Source organism: Carassius auratus, chromosome 13 (genome assembly GCF_003368295.1).
Source record: "Carassius auratus strain Wakin chromosome 13, ASM336829v1, whole genome shotgun sequence".
NCBI classification, from domain to species: Eukaryota; Metazoa; Chordata; class Actinopteri; order Cypriniformes; family Cyprinidae; genus Carassius; species Carassius auratus.
In genome coordinates, this window is record NC_039255.1 from 975,269 (window position 1) to 995,895 (window position 20,627).

The window sequence follows — 20,627 nt, forward strand, 5'->3', positions numbered from 1 at the left end:
CAATGCAATTAATTCCAATTAATTGCAGACAATTGTGCGATTAATCACAATTTTTTTAAAAAAAAGAATCATTGTTCAGGACTAATTTTAATTAATAATTTAATTAAACATTTTATTATATTATATTATTGTTAAGTTTTGGGGGTAGTCTTTTTTTCTTTATACTTTTTTCTTTCTTTTTTTGAAAGAAATTAATACTTTTATTTAACAAGGGTGTATTATTTTCACAAAAGTGTTAAGCAGTTTTCAAACATTTCAAACATATTAACAGTTTCAAACATTGATGATCATATTAAATGTTTCTTGAGCACCATTATTTTTTTTATCATCATTCATAATTAAATTTGTTTAGCACACCAGAGTGACAAGGAGTTTGAAATTCTCCAGCCATGACTTCCTATTCTATGTTCTACAGGATTATAAATAGAAGGAAACAAATGCCAAAATTCCTTTATCCCTAATCCATCGCAAAGAGTAAAACCAAAGAATATAGTTCTGATGTGCTGAACAAGATTGTTGAATTTCACAACATAGAAAGTGGCTATAAGAAAATAGCTAAAGCTTTTAAAATCCCCATTTTCACCATTGGGCAAAGATATTGCCTATATAGCCTATAATAAAAAAATCAAACAGCCCCTATATCACCATGTTGTTCAGATAGATTTCAAGAAAAATCCTCTTCACTCATCCAAAAACAAATTCCAGCATATCCAGTTGTCAGACAAGATTGGAACTTCAAATGGGACTTCTTCTATGGTCAGATGAAGCGTAACAAAAAAAAAAGAGCTTTTTGGCAGCAAACCCACCAGATGGGTTAGGTGCAAACAGGGATAAATAGTACCCCATGCCCGCAGTTAAATATACTGCTGGATCTTTAATGTTGTGGGCCTGTTTTTTTCTACCGGAGGTCCTGCACATCTTGTTCAGATATTGGCATCATGGATCCTATCAAAAACCAACAGATAAAAAAATCTAAACCTGACTGCCTCATTAAGCACAAAATGAAACTTCTGTCACGGTCATCTCAGTTCCCTGACCTGAACCCTATAGAAAATTAGTGGGGTGAACTTAAGAGAAAGAAGCACCAACACGGATCTGCGAATCTGAAGGATCTGGGTTGATTATGTATGAAGGAATGGTCTCTGATCTCTTATCAAATGTTCTTCAAACTCATCAGGCATTGTAGGAGAGCTCAGAGCTGTTATCTTGGGAAAAGGGCGTTGCAATAAGTGTGGCTAATATGAACTAGAGAAAAACATTTATTTCATATATAGCATATATAGCAATTGTAAGTCGCTTTCGTTAAAAGCATAAGCTAAATGAATGAATAAATGTAATAAGCCCCCCACACACTTTCCATTATTTTAGAATTTTGTGAATTTTTTTTTAATGAAAGATCAAAAGGGTAAATGATTCAGGTTTATTTTCACAGCCACCTTTGTTAATATTTACCAAGGGTAAATTCAAATTTACCAAATTAAATTCAAATTTTACAATTAAAATTGTGCCTGTATTATTCAAAGCCCACTTCAAAAATTGCTCTTAAGAAATTGTATGTATATATTTCCACCCCCCGCCCACCAACTGTAAGAGAATGTTTACACCCTTTTTCATTTATCAACATTAACCCTCATAATGAATTTAAAATCTGTATTCTGTTTCTTAATTAAGTGTTCCTCCAAAGATGATGATCAAGCCCTGCATACCCTATACACTATATACCCTCTGTGCATCAATTCAGTTTGCAGTTGGTGGTTCAGCTTTTGGGCAAATTCCCACGTTCAGAACAAAAGCTTTTTATTTTCTGGTGTGTTTTTTTCTTCCCTCTTCTCATTTTATCCCTCCCTATACAGTTTTCAACCCCTGTCTACATTTGTTTGAGATTGTATCCCATTCTAACCAGTCAGTAAATGGCTTCCCTCTGCAGTTGGCCTTATCTTTTCTACATCATGATTGTATCTCTGCCTATAGTGCAATGCATTGCGAAAAGTATGGGGCGGCTGTACATGTGTGGCCGCAAGTACATCCTTTTGTTATTTTTCTCTTTGTGTGACAAGCTAATTTCAATAAGAAGTGGTCCCGGTTATCAACATCAATGTGGCGAAATGAAATTCTTTGAAGAATGAAATAGAAGTTATGACTTCATTCTTCATAATTGTATGGCAGCAATGAATTGATCAGCTCTCCTGAACAACCTCAGACACACAAAGAGACAGGAAATGTGAATAACAGACAGTGTATACAAAACAATGACATTCAGTGCAGAAATGACTCTAACAGTACAAGCACTGAAGTCATTCAGGATGGTCTCATCTTATTGACCTTGATGCAGCCATGGCACTCTCTGCCTTTCACTGGTGCATTACATTAAAGCTTTATGAAACGATAGCTTTATGCTTAATAAACATTAAAATAGCTGAAAGCTGGGGTTTCTAAAGAATCTGCAGCCCGGGAAGGTGGATATCTGTAAGAATTGGATATTTGTACGATTGAATTTACCTAATAGGTTTCTTCCTGCAGTATATATGGCTGTTATGAATCATGCATGTTAAGTGAGCATATGCTACATGTAGGACAACACTGCAAAAGGCCTGGGAATTTGGCATCCATTATTGAGAAAGCTAGATTTAAGAAATGGCACTGAATGAATCACCTTATTCTGTGAGCCTGCACCTACTTAGGCAACATTTAATGGCATCACGTCAATGTGAATACTGGTCAAAAAGTTTGGCACATTAATTATGTTGTCTTCTAAGACACCTTCTTATAGCCGTTATATGTATGTTTTATAGGACAGATAATCGCATGATAAATTGTCTCGGAAAAAAAGGGGGGATGCATAATATATGTTTGTACTGTATAATTTATGCATACTTCATTATCAATTTGCCAATGTGAAACTACATTCTCAGAAGAAAAAATAATTATAAGAAGTACAACAACTTGGGTAGTTTGTAGCTTCTTTACCACTTAAAAGTTCATAAAGGGTCGTTCACACACTTTACTGTGCTACTTTATTTTATTTTATTTTATTTTTTGTAAATGAGCTAGGATCTGACCATTGCGCTCATGTCCTTATTTTTCAGTGTCTCACCCATGACAGTGTTCTAAAAACACAGATTTTTAAATAAGTTCCAATTTTATTACAAACAGGCCTATAGGCTAAAGTTTTTGAGCCCATTAATGGTTAGGTATATCGACAGTATTTCATATCGAGTTGACATTTTAAGCCTTTATCAGCTGATTCTGATAATGTTCAGATAATACTGTGGATCCCTACAGTATATTAAAATCAATTGTGAGTTGAGTCTTGAGAGTGTTTTCTTCTTTAGTGCTATTTGTGCAACACAGAGAGAGTTAATTGAAAAATGTTCTAAATCTGTCACTTATGAGGTTCTATTTCAGTTAGTATGGTGCCCTAGAAGTGAGGAAGCTTACTATGTTTTAGAACAGAGCTACTGAATAAGTCCAGTCTTGAATGCGCAATTAATAATAGTTTGAAATAATATACTGGCAGCAGGGTTTCCAGCAGTGAACCGTAATTTTACAGTTTTCTGAATTACAGCTTTTTTTGTAAATTAACAGTAATATACTGGCAGTAGGGTTTCCAGCAGTGTACCATAATTTTACAGTTTCATTACTGTAATCTAGATTATTATTTTGTATTAAACAGTAGAACTGGCAATTTTGACTAATTGCATTGTACTTTCATTTATACAAAAAAAGTGGCAGCAAATACACAGAAAAGAGAAGACCAAGGGGGTATTTCTTATAGCACAGTATTTTTTTTAAGTGCCCAAGCAATAATTCAAATGCTTTCTCAAAAAAAAAAAAATCTAAATGGAAGAATCAGTCTTTTTTTTTTAATGGGGAAGTCGTGGCCTAGTGGTTAGAGAGTTTGACTCCTAACCCTAGGATTGTGGGTTTGAATCTCAGGCCGGCAATACCATGACTGAGGTGTCCTTGAGCAAGGCAATCCCAAACTGCTCCCCGGGCGCCGCAGCATAAATGGCTGTTCACAGTTTGTGTGTGTTTACTGCTCTGTGTGTGCACTTTGGATTGGTTAAATGCAGAGCACAAATTCTGAGTATGGGTTGTCATACTTGGCTGAATGTTATGTCACTTTCTTGGTCATGTTAAATTTTTGTTATAGATAAAATTTTGATATAGATATGACAATGTGGGACCAACTATATTTGATTTTTATTGTATAATCGTGTACACTCTTGTAATGCAGACTTTATTTGTTTTCAGACTTACTTGTTTCTCAATGTCTCAAGACTAACAGTGAACTTCAAACACCAAGACACATGGCTGTGTTGATATGGCTAAATTTCAAACTAGTCTCATATTTACTTTGGAAGGATGAGTTGTCCCAGGGATTACCTGCACGGCTTTGTGGGGTGCGCAGAGGATGCTGGGAAAGAATGATGGAACATTTGTGCAAGCCACAGGTATCTTGCGCTATGTTTTGACAGTGAAGAAACTCCACTCTCACTGTGTGTTCTTACTGCAGATGCATTAATGTTGACACTCCAAATTTTCCCTATGGAGACATTATGATTGACAGTTCATCATGGGCCTGTGCCAGCTGTATATAATCCAGCAGATATTGTACTGTACTATGCATCCATAATGGCAGAGACCCAGTTCTCAGTGGTGTTTGCTAGAATGGAAGGATGATATGTGAAATGAAATTTGGGGTTTATGCCCGTTCAAATCAGCCAACTCTGGAAAATCAACAAATGGAAAAAAAATCTAATGCAAGAATTACCAAAATAGTAGCTATAGTATAATTTCAATTATATATATATGTATATATGTGTGTGTGTGTGTGTGTGTGTGTGTGTGTGTGTGTGTGTTAAGTTAGTATATATTTTTACAAGAAATTAATAGTTTTATTCAGAAAATATATTATAAACTGTTTCAAAAGTGACAATAAATCTGTTTATAATGTTGCAAGATTTAAAAAAAAGTTTTTTCTAAATTATATTCAAAGAATCCTGGGGGGAGAAAATATTGCACATTTCATGAAAATATTAATCAGCTCACTGTTTTCAAAATTGATAATGATAAGAAATGATTCTTAAGCTCCAAATCACCATATTTCTAAAGTATTGCTTTAATCTTAAAATATTTCTGATATAACATCCAATAGGTTGTATGGTCTACTGTAAGTGACATAACCTGAAAAGGAAAGTTGTTTCAGAGGTAGAATATTAAAGTAAAAAGGTCCATTTTGATTTTATGTTGACTCTAAAGCATTTTTCAGGGATAACGCATCTTGCTGAACAGAGGATGAGCTTACAGTGGCAGCGCTCCTACAAAAAGCTGAATATTCACGTCTCCCAGGACCTTTTCCCCAACAAGAGCCCTGAGCTGATTACACCCCTTCCTTCCCTTCATCCTCATAATGAACAGGAGGAAAGAGGCCCCTGAACTTCACCTCCTTCTGTCTCCCCCATCCTAACGAGATCCTCTCCACACTTCCACCATGAGTCCTCAGCCTAATCTGTGGAGGCACTGAGGTATTATTAGAGCCGCTAGAGCCCTCGGAGGAGACGCTAGGAGCGCGAGGCCTGGCAGATGAGATGAGCTATAGGGAGGTGCACAGTTCCATTAAGATGCCATTCACCAAGGGCCTTTGTTATCATTGATCCTAACGCTTTCAGGGAGCAGTGAGACTTACTGATCCATGACCGTCTCATCTGTCTTGCAGGGTTTGAGGGAACTCGCTGTGAAATTGATAGCGATGACTGTGTCTCAAGACCTTGTCAGAACCAAGGCCATTGTGTGGATGGGGTCAACAGATACAGGTCTTCTTGCCTTTTATTTCTAATTTTCATTCTCCATTGTGTTTGTTTGTCTTTCAGCAGATATGTAGATATGTAGTCTTGCATTGTTTTGTGTTGATGGGACAGTTCACCCAAAATGAAAATCATGTCATTAATAAGTCACCTCCAATGTAGTTTTAAACCTGTATGGAGTTACAGTACTTATTGCTTGGAACACAAGATAAGCCTTTATGTAACTTTTTTACTCCATGAAATGATGGTTCACAGTGATCACTTCTGTTTAGTTCTAAAAAGAATAAACAAATCCAACAGAATGTGCAAACAGTCTAAACAACATAGTGACAGAATTGTTATTGTTGGGTGAACTATCTCTTTAAGACCTCACAAGACAATATCAACATACAGTGAGAAACAATTAGTGAAATATCTGTCCTGAATATATCTCTTCAAGAATTGCTCATAAAATACAGTATAATCTTGCTCAAAAAAAAAGAAAAAAATTATCATAATTCATTATTATTGTCAATAATTGTGTTATTTATTACAAATTATGTATAATTATTTGTCAATTTATTCATAAAAAATGCATACAGTAATACCAAATAAAAAAACAATTTACATTTAAATTCTTTAAAAAGTATGTAAAGAATATTTTATAATATTTCTCATTTCAGCTGGCTCCACATTTATTTGACTTGAGGTCAAATTCTGACTCGACTGCAGTTCAATTGTTGTCCTGCCTAAAGCAGCCCATTTACTTTGTGTATAGCAGTCGAAGTTTGCTATTTTACAGACATAATACTGTGTATATTTATCAGAAAGGTCAATTTTTGGCTTGTATGCCACATGTCTATTTTTTCCACCTCTAGTTCGTTGGGAGCTCAGGTGTTTTAACACACTAGAGATGACAGCCATTTATTTATTTATGTTTATTATATATGTTTATTAAATTACAATTTTTATTCAGCAAGCATGCCTTATGTTGATCTAATGTGACAGTAAGAAACATTTATAATGTTACAGAAGATTTTTATTTCAAATAAATGCTGTTCATTTTACCTTTCTATTCTTTAAAGAATCCTGAAAAGAGTTATAACAATTTCCACAAAAATATTAACTGTTTTATGAACTGTGTTTAGTGCGAATAATAATAAAAAATGTGTCTTAAGCACCAAATAATATAATGATTTCAGAATGATCATAAGACACTGAAGGCTGGAGTAAGGGCTTCTTAAAATTCAGCTTTACCATCACGAGAATAAATTACATTTTGAAATTATATTAAGCTAGAAAACTATTATTGTAATATTTTAATAAAAATTGCAATCATTTTTCAGAATATTGCCACTTTTACTGACTGATGAGGTCAGCCTTGATAAACATAAATACTTATTTAAAATATATTTAAATTACAGACCCCAAACTTCTAAACAGTGGTCTATGTCTTAATATATTGGCTAAAATATCAAACTTTTCAAAACCAGAAATAATAAAACGTTTCTTTTATTGAAATAAACTGAATGTATGGTTGAATTTTACGTTTTTATTATTATTATATGAACAACGATTTAAATAGTTTATTATCGTCATGTCTGGTAGGTCTTGCAATATAAAATATAAAACATTTTGGTCACGTAACTCCAGAAAAAGTTTTTTTTTTTTTTTTTTTTTTTTTCACAACTGTAAACCAATCCTCCTTTTGTCATCTCTGTGCAGCTGCTTCTGCAAGCCAGGTTTCTCGGGCCAACACTGTGAGAAAGACATCAATGAGTGTGCATCCAACCCCTGCCAGAACGGAGGTGTTTGCAAAGACCTTGTGAACGGGTAAGTACCATGGCAACACCACATTGCACTTTTTCCACTCAGTACCAAAACCCCCTTAAACTGATTATGATATAGGAGCCCTGTCTGAATTGTTTGTTTTTACTAGATGGTCTAGAAATGAGACACATTTGAGAGATGCTGGTATTATTGTCTAAAGTGCTTCAGCTTATAATGAAGGTCCTTTTTCATCCTTGACATATATAAGCTGCTGGACTAAACACAAGTGTGAATAGGTCAGCATGTTCGCATCACACCTCTATATTGGCTTTCCTCTACTAGAGCTTCTCCTCGTTGTACTTTAATTGCGCCCCAGGGCCGCTCTTGGTTAATTCCGACATATGGGCAGAGGAATCCCGAGGCCAATTTGAGTCCTAAATGGTTTGTCTCCACTTTGTCTCCTATCATGTACGGGCTCCCCTGTGATCATCTACTCTCAGCGATGGATTTCACTTCAGGTGTTTCCGTTGGCTCACAACTTACTCTCTTCCAAACAAGTGCACTTTTGAAGTGGCAGGGCTTGCTTTAGAGGAGATCGTTCTCAGCGGAGCTCTTTTACCTTGACCTGTCAGAGTCCGGTGTGTCTGTATGTAGTTTACAGATGTTTGCTTTGAGATCCTTCGTAGGCTACAGCATGCAGGATGTTGTTCAGAGTCAAAGAGGTCAACGTTTGGCTGGTTTGCATGGTCCAGAATGCCCCTGCTGGTAGATATCGTAACTACATCATCTTGTTGCACAAAAAAACATTGATAAACGTTTAAAATAATCATGCATTCCTACAGAATATTTTTGCAAGCAACATAAACTGTACATAGCTTATATTTAATTATATTGAAGTAAATGTCTTACTTGTGCCCAATTTGTACCCAAGGGCTCTTTAAAATGTGAAATAGTTATATTGCTCTACGGCAGGATTTTTTATTGGATATTGGCATTCATCTTTTTCCCCCTCTGTTTAATTTCACCCAAAATGCTAATTGTTTCCCATGCTCATTTTTCACATTCTTTCTGGTTCTGTATCATAACCTGGATTCAACCTGTCATGGTGTCAATTGATGTCATTCTATGGAATGAGAACAAATTTGCTATAATGGCCAAAGATATCAATCTAGCTCATGTTTATATAAATCAGGGTTTGCAAACATAAATATTTTCGGTCAAAGGTTTGGGAAAAGTTTGGGAATCCCTGATATAGACCCAGCACGTGTTTCATGTAAACAGCCGTTAACAGTGTTTTTCTATACTTGGGTTGCAGTGTGCTGTCAGATCTGATATAGGTGATGCTGTCCTATATTTTTAAAGAACACTCAAAGCCTAAACATTTTTGTGACATGATTTTGCATCATTATTTTGATTCAGAATGCAGCAGCTTGACTGATCTACAACGAGCCCAAAACGGCCCACATAATAGATCTCTTTATCACTTGCTACGGGTTTCGGCTCGCATCAAGTTCAAGACATTGATGCTTACATATAGAACAGTCACAATCTCAGCACTCTCCTTCCTCTCACTCTTATGAATCTTCATCCCCTCCAGAAGCTTGAGATCTACAGTTGAGTGATGCCTCGTGATACCATCTCAGAGAAGCACAAAATCACTTTCCAGAATATTTTCATTCACCGTTCCTGGCTGGTGGAATGATCTTCCCAGCCCTATCCGGAATGCTGAATGACGACAGCTGAAAACTTTGCTTTCTCTTTTCTTAATTCAACTGTTTAGTACTTGTACTAATCTGAACAATGTCTGAAACTTTGTACTGTATTACGAGCACTTGTTGAATCACTTGTATTCCTCAATTGTAAGTCGCTTTGGAGAAAAGTGTCCACTAAATATATAAATGTAAATGAATCGTTAAAAAAAATGGTGTTGTTTATATATAATGTATATGTCATTATTTACCGAAGTAAATTCCAGCCATTGTTGATAGAAAAGGGCCAGCAGGGTTCAGTAAATGGAGATCTTAAAGTTATCAATCACTTTTATTTCTAAAGATTGAGGAAAAATCATTTTAAATGCTTAATGTACTAAGCCCAGCAGAGCACTCAAGTGAACAAAAAAAGCCAGTAAAAACAGCAGGAAACCAAATGCCCTATTAAAGTGTGAATATATGATACAAAGCCACTAAACTGGCCAAGTCCTCACCGATTAGACAGGTGACAGCATATCTGAAACACAGTCAGCTAGTCAGTTATTTTGTCCGATTATAGCAGAAGCCAAAGTCATGATTACCAGACACACTTTAGATCTTTTGCTGTCAATCAGACCTTTCCCTGTCTGTCAGTTTTCCTAAAAACACTCCATGCAGATATTGCACCATTTTGTTTGGCAGACATCTGTGTCACAACATAGGATTTTAAAAAGAAGATTTGGCTAATAATGTTATTTTTGTGCATTTCAAGTTTCCAGTGTAGCTGTGTTCCCGGATATTTTGGAACGCTTTGCAACCTGGACATAAACGAATGTGAAGATTCCCCCTGCCTCCATGACTCTATGTGCATCAACAAACCTGGGGGATTCATATGTGTCTGCCATAGTGGCTTCTCAGGTACGTCCCCCTCGGCCAGAGCCCCAGACACAAAATCAATGAGAGAAACCAGGGCTTATCGTGTCTACATGAGCTGCGTTCCCCCAGCCTGACAGATTCTCAGTGGAAAGAACACACAAATAGCTCAGCACATTTACCACTTTAATTAGATCCCACTCTCTCGCCAATATCTACACACACACACCGATTCACCTTGAGTTAACTAAACACATCCCCCTCATCCTCTGCATTTTATTCAGCTCTTCAGTCCTTTTTTTCATTCGCTATTTTCCTTTTTCCCTGGGGTGATCTCATCCTCATCCGTGGACATTTATTAATGTTATGTTTGGATAAGCACTGAATTGTACAATGTCAACATATTGAAAGCATCTAAAATGTAAACACTTAAAAACATACAATCTTTACGAATCTTCTGAAAACTGGTCTGAACTGAACATGACAGCTAGATTTGACAGAAACAAATCTATATCCTGGCTGTTGTTTATTAGTAGTAAATTATGGAAGATTAAAAAGGTTAAAGATCAAAAAGGATAAAGATTAAAAAAAACAGATTTACTTATGAATGAAATCCAGATGGGATTAAAAATGTAAAGGTTGCACTCTCTACTGTGAAAAGTGGTAAACTGAAATTGTTACCTTAAGGAGCTATTTCTTCCTGCTCTGTCCCTTAAATGTATATTTGTTTGTGTAACCTAATGTATTTAGTTTGATTCAGTGATTTTAAATACAATTTTGGCATTAATAAAGTTACTTTTTTCTTGATTAAAATAATTTAATTTAGATGTTAGGCCATTCATTTTAATTTAAAACCTTTTTTTTAGGTAATTAACACTTGTATATTTAGCAAGAATGCATTAAGGGACCAATTAAGCTTATTAGAATAATTTCTGAAGGATCAATTGACACTGAAACGGGAATAACGATGCTGAAAATTCAGCTTTACCATTACAGAAATAAATCATATTTTAAAGTGCATTTAAATAAAATAAAATAAAAAAACAATTTGTAATAATATTTCAAACTATTCCTATTTTTACTATATTTTTAATCAAATGAATGCAGCCTTGATGAAGTATTACATTGCTCTTTAAATTGTATTATTTTTTATAAATCAAATCAACCTTTCGGAAAATATTAAACATTTGCACCTTTGTACATATTGTACATACAGTACACTTTAGACCTGTCAATACATTTAGACATGTCAGTATCTATTGGATCGAAACGCATGTGTTTTAGAACCTCAGTGTATGTACAAACACCTACATTGTACGAATACCAAGGCCATTACTCTGCTAGCCCCCTTTCAATGTTGTTTTAAAAATAAGTGTAATCTCAATCGCCATCGGCCGGCTTGAAGATTAATTTCATTTGTCTTTTGTACTGTATTATCAATTTATCCTCATCCTGCTGAGGGGAAAGAAAGAAATCTCAGAGGCATGGAAACTCCTGGGAGAGCTCAGCCTGACACACAGGCCCTAATTCCCACAGAAACCTCTTTTATTATCAGGCCCCACTCTGCCTTGCACCAGTCATTACTTTCCTCTCAGCTCCGAGCTCATCTGAGGAATCGGACGTGTCCCCTGAGATCTCAGGCTGGAGGATATATTCTGGATTGGTTCAACCAACTGGGGCTCAGAGCAAATATTTGCCCTAATAAGACATGTAACGGCATCACAACTTCTCGAGAAGGCGGAATCAAAGATACAAATGGCAATATGCAGCAGCCTGCCATCCGACGTGTCTCTGTGGCTGATCCGCAGCAAAATGACTTTTAAATTGAAATGGTGTGACGCTCATGCTCACCATATAATGTGCCTCGTTCGGTGAAATTACTTTATTTGTGATTTTGCTTGGATCTAGTAAGCATCTCCTTTATTGAGATCAGCGGCTTTGCATGAAAAAAGGCAGAGAAAGTTGATACAATGTCTTGTCTGTTATATTATTTGATAATGTAGCATCTAAAGCTAGGAAACCTGCATGATAACTGTTCGTTTGTACCACTTTAATCAAATAAATAATCAAATTATGAAAAATATTCATTATGACATTTCTTTTAAATATGTGCCCACCAAATACACTTAAATAAATTGGGGATCAGAGACCTTTCAGCTAGCCTACTTTGATCTATTAGTACCAGCTTATAGAGGACAGTGATTGGAATATTATAATACATTTGTCATTGAATAAAGCTGTCAAAATATCTTTCAATAAATAAAGAAATTGAATAACACCTCAAATTGTTATTTAATTATGTTATTGTTTGTTTTTAATGTTATTATTAATGACTAAATTATAAAATATAATTTTACTGCATGTATAAATATAATATGTAAAAAGTTATTCAATGTTTTGTTTAATTTCTAAATGTTGAGAACATTTTATGATTTCTTTATTTGACCCATTAAATGAAAGATGTATTTTTTTAAATGGTAAAACAAGTATTTTACAAATTTTAAAGATCAAGGGAGATATTAAGCAGTCATGAAACATTGACTAGAGATTTCAAACTCCTTTTCTCTTGTTTTATCTTGTGCGTAGTGTTTATTTCTCTCTTATATTTTTTCTTCTCTGGCTTTCTTTACATTGCTCTAGTTCTCTTTTTTTTCTTTTTTTTCTTTTTTTTTTGGTCTCTTGATAAAAAACATGATAACTCGCTGTGGATTTAAGAAGTTCCTGCAGAGAGGAGTAATTGAGGAGTGGAAGAGAAGATTATATGGTTTTTCTCTCTCCTCTCAGATGAGTACAGTGAGCACCCTTAAGAGAGCCAACATTAGGATTAACCCAAAAGCTTTATAATCTCTCTCCTGCTTGGCGTCTCATATTCTACAAAGTCTGATAGGACGGCGCATTATTTGTCAAATCAGACAAGGAAATGCCGATTAAGAGGGTTTTGTATAATCTCATTAGGAGCGCTGACAGTGTAAATGTATTGTCTATGAAGCGAGGCAGATGTGCACTTCTTTACAATCTACAGTCCAGATAGTGTCGAGCAGCGAGATACAAAGTACTTGATTGATGGCTGACTACACACAGCATGTGGTGATTGAATATCAAAAACCGTGTTTGGGGTTAATAAGATTTTTACAGTTAATTCATGCCCAGTCGATACGCTGACACTTTGTTGTGTTTGCGGATGACTATCCGCAGGGAAATAATTTCATTACAGATTAACCAGGAGGTCAATATGAAGGGAATTAACAGCGGTCCATGAATGAGCAAATGGAAAAAAACACTTTAATTAGATGTTAATGATCTGCCTCATTGTTATGTTTCAGTTCCTTTTATTTAGAAAGGTTGAAAACTTCTTTAGTGGGATACACCAGGTTCTCGCTGGCTGTGTATTGAGCAGTGAGTAATTGAAATAAAGTTTTAATTTATTATCAGTGCATGACCTGAAGTCCGAAGTGACTGAATTATTTGTGTAGTCAAGCGTGAATTAAGTTTACATTCCTGTAATATCAGCATTTGACTCATAATGTTAAAAGATCGCTTTTGCTCTTTATTTAGATGTCTCTGGGCTTTTGGAAATGGTTCCGTTTGTTTGTGTAGTTACAGAGAGGAAGAATAATGGCTGTCTGCTCTTTAGTATCGCAGCTCTTTGGCTCTCGTTTTTATCTCTGTCATTTGTCAACCTGTCCCTGGGTGTCTACGGAGTCTTACTTGCCGCTGGATTTTACTGGCTCTTCTTAGCTTATTGAATTTACAGCTTTTTTTCCCCAGGTAAATTATGACCTATTAGGGTGTTTGTTACTGAACCTTTTTGTAGTGGATTTTTACGTCATTCAACTTGGTCATAAATCCAGGGCAAAGAATAATGCACTCATAACCACTTATATACAAAAGTATAACTACACATTAATAAATACACAAATAAGAAATATCCTGCAAATTGCCTGAAATGACTAGTATTAGTGATAAAACACTCCCATTGAACACTTCCATTTGTAGTACTATTTGAGACAAATCAAAATGACACAATAAAAATTAAATAAAATTTTTAATTGGTATTTTTTGCACAAAACTATGACTTCCGAAAACATGGAAAATAGCTCATAGATTGTTTGGAACCATTTGAAACAAATCAAATATGTTTTTATTTTTCTAAAATACAAAAATTAATTTTGTTTATACACTTTTTTTTTTTTTAAGCTTATACACATTTTTTTATGTTTTCTAAAGTTAGACTAGTGGAACACAATACCACCAATGTCAAGGTCCTTGAATGCGAGGACCTTTATGCATTTTTTCACCTTGATATCAGGCGTATAATATATCCATCACCTTGATTTCCAAGAACTTCTAAATACTCAATGTAATGTATTCATATGGCATTGATTTTGTTCTCCCCAAAGGTAAATGGTGTGAGCTGAACATTGATGAGTGCAAATCTAATCCATGCCGAAACAACGGGATGTGCATCGATGGTCTTGATGGTTACCAGTGTGTGTGCTCCAGAGGATTCATGGGCTATCACTGTGAGAGAAACATTGATGAGTGCTCGTCCAACCCCTGTGTTCATGGGAGGTACATTAACCTTGCTGAGCTGTAACGATGTGTGTTTTCAAGCTCTGTGATTGAGAGCTTTGCAAATGGCCATCACATCCATTCTGAAAGAGACGGTACCTGTGAGTCTTTTAAAGAACGTAATGTACTCGCAATCCTTCTTGCCAACTCACTCTCAATTAGCTGTTTGGCAGTCTGGTACTCAGTAAACACCACATAATTAGACGTTACCAGCTGTTTCTTGCATTTTGAGCTTCTAACCAAGTTACAGTAATAATTTGATTTTAAACAAAGTGCTAATGCCTTAAATAGTAACAGTTTGGGTAGGACAGATTTTTCCCTCAGGAACCGTACTTGGGAAACATCTTAGCTTTGTTATTTTTTTAATTTTGTAGACTGCATGTTGTCATGGTAATAATAAGGAATATAAAAGGACTCTACTTCCCAGAGAGAGAGAGAGAGAGAGAGAGAGATAATGTTGTAACCCAACATTAGCAGTTAAACCTGGAAATTAGCTATTTAATCACAATCTAGTAAATGTTGCACTTGCACATTAATTAACCATCAATGTGACTTTATCAAGACAGCATGAGTGTGAGAATTGCAGTGGCACGTACGACACGACTTTCTAACATTTATAATATGAACTGACTATATTTTATTCACAAGACCCTCACTTATGAAAATCATTTATACAAGATTGTTGTTTTATTAGTGTTGCTGTTCGGGTGTGTTTTTATACTGTATTGTAAAGCCTCTGTCAGATCTCACTGTGCAGGTAATTGTGGTTGAGGTTGTTGCTTTATCAACATGTAAAGTCATCTCTCATAAATCATAAATAATGAATGCAGAATTTGCACGTCAGGGCACATAAACAATCTCTTTTATCATTGCAGTTGCCTGGATGAAACTGATGCATACAGCTGTCAGTGTGAGGTTGGATGGACTGGTCACATATGTGAGATCAACATTAATGTAAGCATGATCTTTTTGAGCTTCTCAGGTTCTCAGTGCATCTAGTACAGTAAGTTATCAGAGCTTGGGAAGCGTGGGAAGGTTTTTTGTTTGTTTGTTTTTTGCTATTGGAGCAAATGGTAACACCAAACAAATATAGATATTTGTTGTAGTTTCCATTCACCACTACAGATGTTTACTCATCTATGATGACTTACATTTCTGAGAACCCTTAAACTGAGAAAAGGGTCCATTATGTAGCCAACGTGATGATGCCAATTGAATTCCCATTGGCCTTCTTGCATGAAATTCCATAGTGAATTTTGATTGCAGCGTAAGGCGGCTATAGTTAAATAAAAGATAGCAAAAAAAAGAGCAAAGTCAGTGTCTCGTATGTAGATTCTCCTACACAGTTGACAAAAACATGAGTGTCATAACAATGACAAAACCTAAAAGCTTACACACTACACTCTCCCTGCCTTGCCAGCACTGTTATTTCCTTTAGGAAATGTAAATCTAGTTGAATATCTTCAACTGAAAGTTATTTAGCATATGAAATCCAATAAACAGAATGCAGGTACGCTGAAATACAAACTGTTTTGAGACCAGAAAACACTGTGCATTCATTTCCGAATGAATATGCTGGCAAAATGAATATGCACATTATGTCAGATAGAGAAGGCCGTGTCTGTCTAAAGTGTCTCCAGGCTCTAATGAAATCAAAGTTTAACAGTGACAGTGAGTCTCTTAGACATGACCGCCATATTTCATTGTGGAGACAAGGAACTATAATGTAAAGCTGTTAGGACAGACAACAGCATCACACAAGCACAAACCGTGAGTCTGTGAACAAGAGCTTGGACACATACTTTCCAATGGTAAGAGCTGAGTATCACTAGACCCACTATTGAAAGGATTTCCAACTATTTGACATCCAACACTGCCAAAAGTGTCTGTCAGTGCCTTTTTCCGTAAAATGGGGTTGACTTGTGTTAAAATTTCAGTAACGATGATCAAATGTCAAATGGAGTGGATTGGTTGTGCTGCCATTGGTGGTGTGTGCAGGCATAAACCCAGCTGGAGGTCCTCGTCAAATCAAGTTGGTTTATTGTAATTTCTCTGTATGACAGAAGTGGAATAAATTACAGTGTCTGTTGAGCCACACTGCAGAACATATCAAAGGTCTATACAAAATCGGCTTTTAACACAATGATGGTAAATACATTTAAAGGGATAGTTCACCCAAAAATGAAAATTCCATTATAATTTATTCACATTCAAGTGGCAATGGAAGTCAATGGGGTCCATCAACTACAACGGCGTTTTAGTGCCATGTAACTAAAAGAGGTTAAAGTCGTAATAATTTGAGAAATAAAAATGTAAATAAATAACACAAATAAAGTAGTAAAAATATGAGAATACAATCTAAATATTTTGAGAATAAATCCAAAATTATGAAGTCAATTAGTCAAAATTTAATAGAATTAAGTCGTAGCAATTATGAGATTAAAGTGATAATATTAAAGAGTGTTAAAACACATTATTGTAAGACATATTGTTTGTATTTTGCTATAGAACTGACAGAATTTGTAAACTGAGACTTTGTGTTATAATAAAAGTATCAAAAGCGCAAAGCTTAGTGCTATTATTGGGTGGCTGGTGCATTACGAATAATGAATGCATTTAAATACATAAAATATTATTTCCAAGCATACTTTGCCTGCAAGTATATGACACATGATTTCTGCTAATTATCCCACACATATCAAATCAGTTGCCAGGCCACTGGATTTTCTCCATGTGCTCCCGATCTGGACCATTTGCAAGCGCAGTATAGGCTATACTCTCAAAAACATAATTTTTATAAATTTTACTTTTTTTCTCAAAATATTATGACTTTAATCTCATAATATTTGATTTTTTTTTTTATTATTATTTATTTATTTTTATTTACATGGCACTAAAACGGGATCATAATCAACTGTTTGGGTACACATATTTTTCAATATATCATTGGTATTCACCAGAAGAAAGAAATTTACACAGGTATGAAACAACTTGAAGGTAAGTAAATGATGATTGTTTCCATTTTTGGATGAACTATCCCTTTAATACAATACATTGACAAATTAGAATAAAGACATTCTACTTAAAGATTCGACACAGTACTAAGTGAATTACAGAAGTGCTGTATCGCAGTGAGGTATTGTAGGCATTTTGTTGTGAAAGTAGAAATTTAACCCCAACTCAACAAGTACAGTAAGTGTCTGTGTGTGTTCAATCATTCCACAAACCTAAATCATTCAAAGTTCTGCTCATAAATTAAAAAAGACACTTATTCCCAGGTTGCAGCAGGGGGGTTGTTCAAGGGACATCTAAAAGTTGCAGAATCAAGTTCAACTGAACCTGCATGGTGATAAATAAAGATTCTATATCTTTACTGCTTGTGCTGTACTCTGCCTCATAAAAGCAAAACATAGTAAAAAAGGTTGAATCAGTTTTCACACTGTTTTCTTTGAATTAGAGCATAGGTGCACTAAATCATAGCAGGAAAAGCCAGATTTCAAGAACTCAATTTTGAGTTATCTTGTAGTAGTATGACAAAGCATATTATTCCGATATACAGGTGTAGATGAGTGCTTTTCATTGTCAGTGCAATATTTTGAAGAAGGAATTTAAATATACCATTGTAAAACTTTCTCATTGACTCATTTTGTCATTTGAGTTTACTGTCAAACATTCAGAAATTATTAAACTCTACGAATTGAAGATCACCTAATTTCTCCCTATAGTTACAGCAATGAAGGTGAATTGGTTATAAATGACAGCACTTCATAAGAGACTGAGAAAGTCAGTAAGCTTCATTCTACCTGATCTCCTGAAATATAATATATGGCCTACTGTAGTTTCATATTCTAAACTTCCAATGACAACAATGATAGGATGGAAAGGTCAGACATATTGTCGGGTTAAGTTAGACTTTTATGATGCTTAAAAAGGGAAATGGAGCACTATAATCTCCTGAGAAGAGAGAAAAATCAAGAACTGAAAGGCAAAAGACTGTAATTTAATGCACAGTAATCATTATATTGTATTACGAAATTCTATCAATGCTATGGTAAGTTTGTTTGCTTTTTGAGAATAGATTGTATATGTGTTTCATGTGTAAAGTTATTACATTGTCCATTTTATGCAGCTCATAATTCCCACATCAGAAATGTAAATACTTCAGTTTAGTAAATCTTGGATATTGTACATACTGTATATATTCCTGCATGGTTTAGATGGTGGGAATTCTTTTTCTGAATAACAACCACAGGATCATCTAAACACTAATGTCTGATTAAAATGCTTCTATCCCTAATTGATTTAATACCTAGCATGGCCTTAAATGTACCCCTGAGACGAAACACTTGGCTGCTTGGAGGACTTCAGAGGCTTGTTTAGAATAAATCATTAGCTGCTGTTTGCTCCCATAATGACTATAGGACGAGATCTGTTTGTATCCTCACTTGCAGTATCAACACCACTAATGTACCATATATCCTTTTTATATGAAAATCTTTAAATCACAGAAATGTAATTAAATTTAGCTGTGTGCCTGCAGTAAAATCTGTATTAGTGCCCTAGGAAAATGGTACGATCAAGCAATAAACAAGTGATTCAGTAAAAATTTATAGTAAACATTTGCCTACCAGTCCTTGAAATTTACTCTTATTATTGGTTGTGTGTAAAGAAATCATTAGTATGCATGGGGTATTGGTTAATTCTGATACTAAATCTGACTTGGTTAATTGCAAATTTCCCTACATTTGCATTTATGCATTTAGCAGACGCTTTTATCCAAAGCTACTTACAGTAGTATTCAGGCTATAATTATTTTTTTTGACCAGTTTGTGTGTGCCATGGGAATTGAACCCACTGCTTTTTTGTGCTGCTAACGCAATGCTCTACCACTGAGCCACAGGAACATTGATTTCTTTCAGAAGTCCCTTATTTCTACCTTTTACATTTAGGAGTGTGAAACTCATCCTTGTCTTAATGGAGGCTCCTGTGTGGATCTTCTGGACAAATACGCCTGCATATGTGCAGAAGGTTTCACTGGGAAGAACTGTGAGATTGACCAGAATGTGTGTCTGCAGACGTCTCATAATTTCTCCCTATGTTTCAATGGAGGGACATGTGTGGATGGACCAGGGGCCAATTTCACGTGCAGGTAAAAAACAAGACTCTAGATGGAACTTTAGGTTTTTATGTGTATGATGTTTAACAATGTTGTTCCAGTTGCCATGCACTGAAAAAAAGAACTTGATTGTAGAGACTATTGAAGGCAGTGGTTACTTCAATCTACTTATACTTACAATGCTTTTTGGAAACACAGATTAAGGCCTTTAAAGTCTTAAACCAGAGTAGAAAGTATTAAATTAATTAAGTAATGGCATTTAAGTATTGCATGCATTGCAAAAAAATTAAAATAAATAATAATAATAATAATAATAATGACTAGCTCAGTATTTTTGTTTTGGGGGCATAAAATGGGGAAATGAAAAATTAAGTTTGAATAGTTTGAAAGTTTGAATTTAAAGTTGTTTCTTTCCGTAATCCAGTGGTAGTGAGCATATGTACAGTATTCACATTTTTAGACATGTTCTTTAAGACAACATTAACATGTTAATTTATTCCTAAAGTTTTCTTTACTTGGTCTTTAAATGCTTTTTTAAAAAAGTCTTACATTTACCTTGGTCAGACCTGCAGAAACCTTCTTAAGTGAAACTATAAAAAACATAATCACAAATATTTATTTGTGTATTTGTTCACAAACAATAAACCATTAACAAGTAAGAGCAGGCTCAACAAACTTACATGTACTTTATTTTAAAATATATAATGTGTAATTAGTTACAACTTGCTACAATCCCAATACGACATTTCCACAGTTTCTCTTGGTTCTTTCTAAAGGTCTGCCAGAGTGGATGATTATGCAGCAGCTGCTACAACATTATCG

The 20,627-nt window shown here is 35.0% G+C and overlaps 1 protein-coding gene across 1 annotated transcript in view; it reads left to right on the forward strand.

The window, feature by feature from the left end:
* The window catches only part of eys (eyes shut homolog), a 123,619-nt gene that overhangs the window by 60,817 nt on the left and 42,175 nt on the right, over positions 1 to 20,627 (forward strand). Inside the window, exons 21-26 of the mRNA XM_026277713.1 lie at positions 5,720 to 5,816; positions 7,512 to 7,619; positions 10,017 to 10,162; positions 14,518 to 14,689; positions 15,565 to 15,643; positions 19,639 to 19,838. Of these exons, the coding sequence (XP_026133498.1) occupies positions 5,720 to 5,816; positions 7,512 to 7,619; positions 10,017 to 10,162; positions 14,518 to 14,689; positions 15,565 to 15,643; positions 19,639 to 19,838 (802 nt within the window). The remainder of the gene's footprint in view (positions 1 to 5,719; positions 5,817 to 7,511; positions 7,620 to 10,016; positions 10,163 to 14,517; positions 14,690 to 15,564; positions 15,644 to 19,638; positions 19,839 to 20,627) is intronic.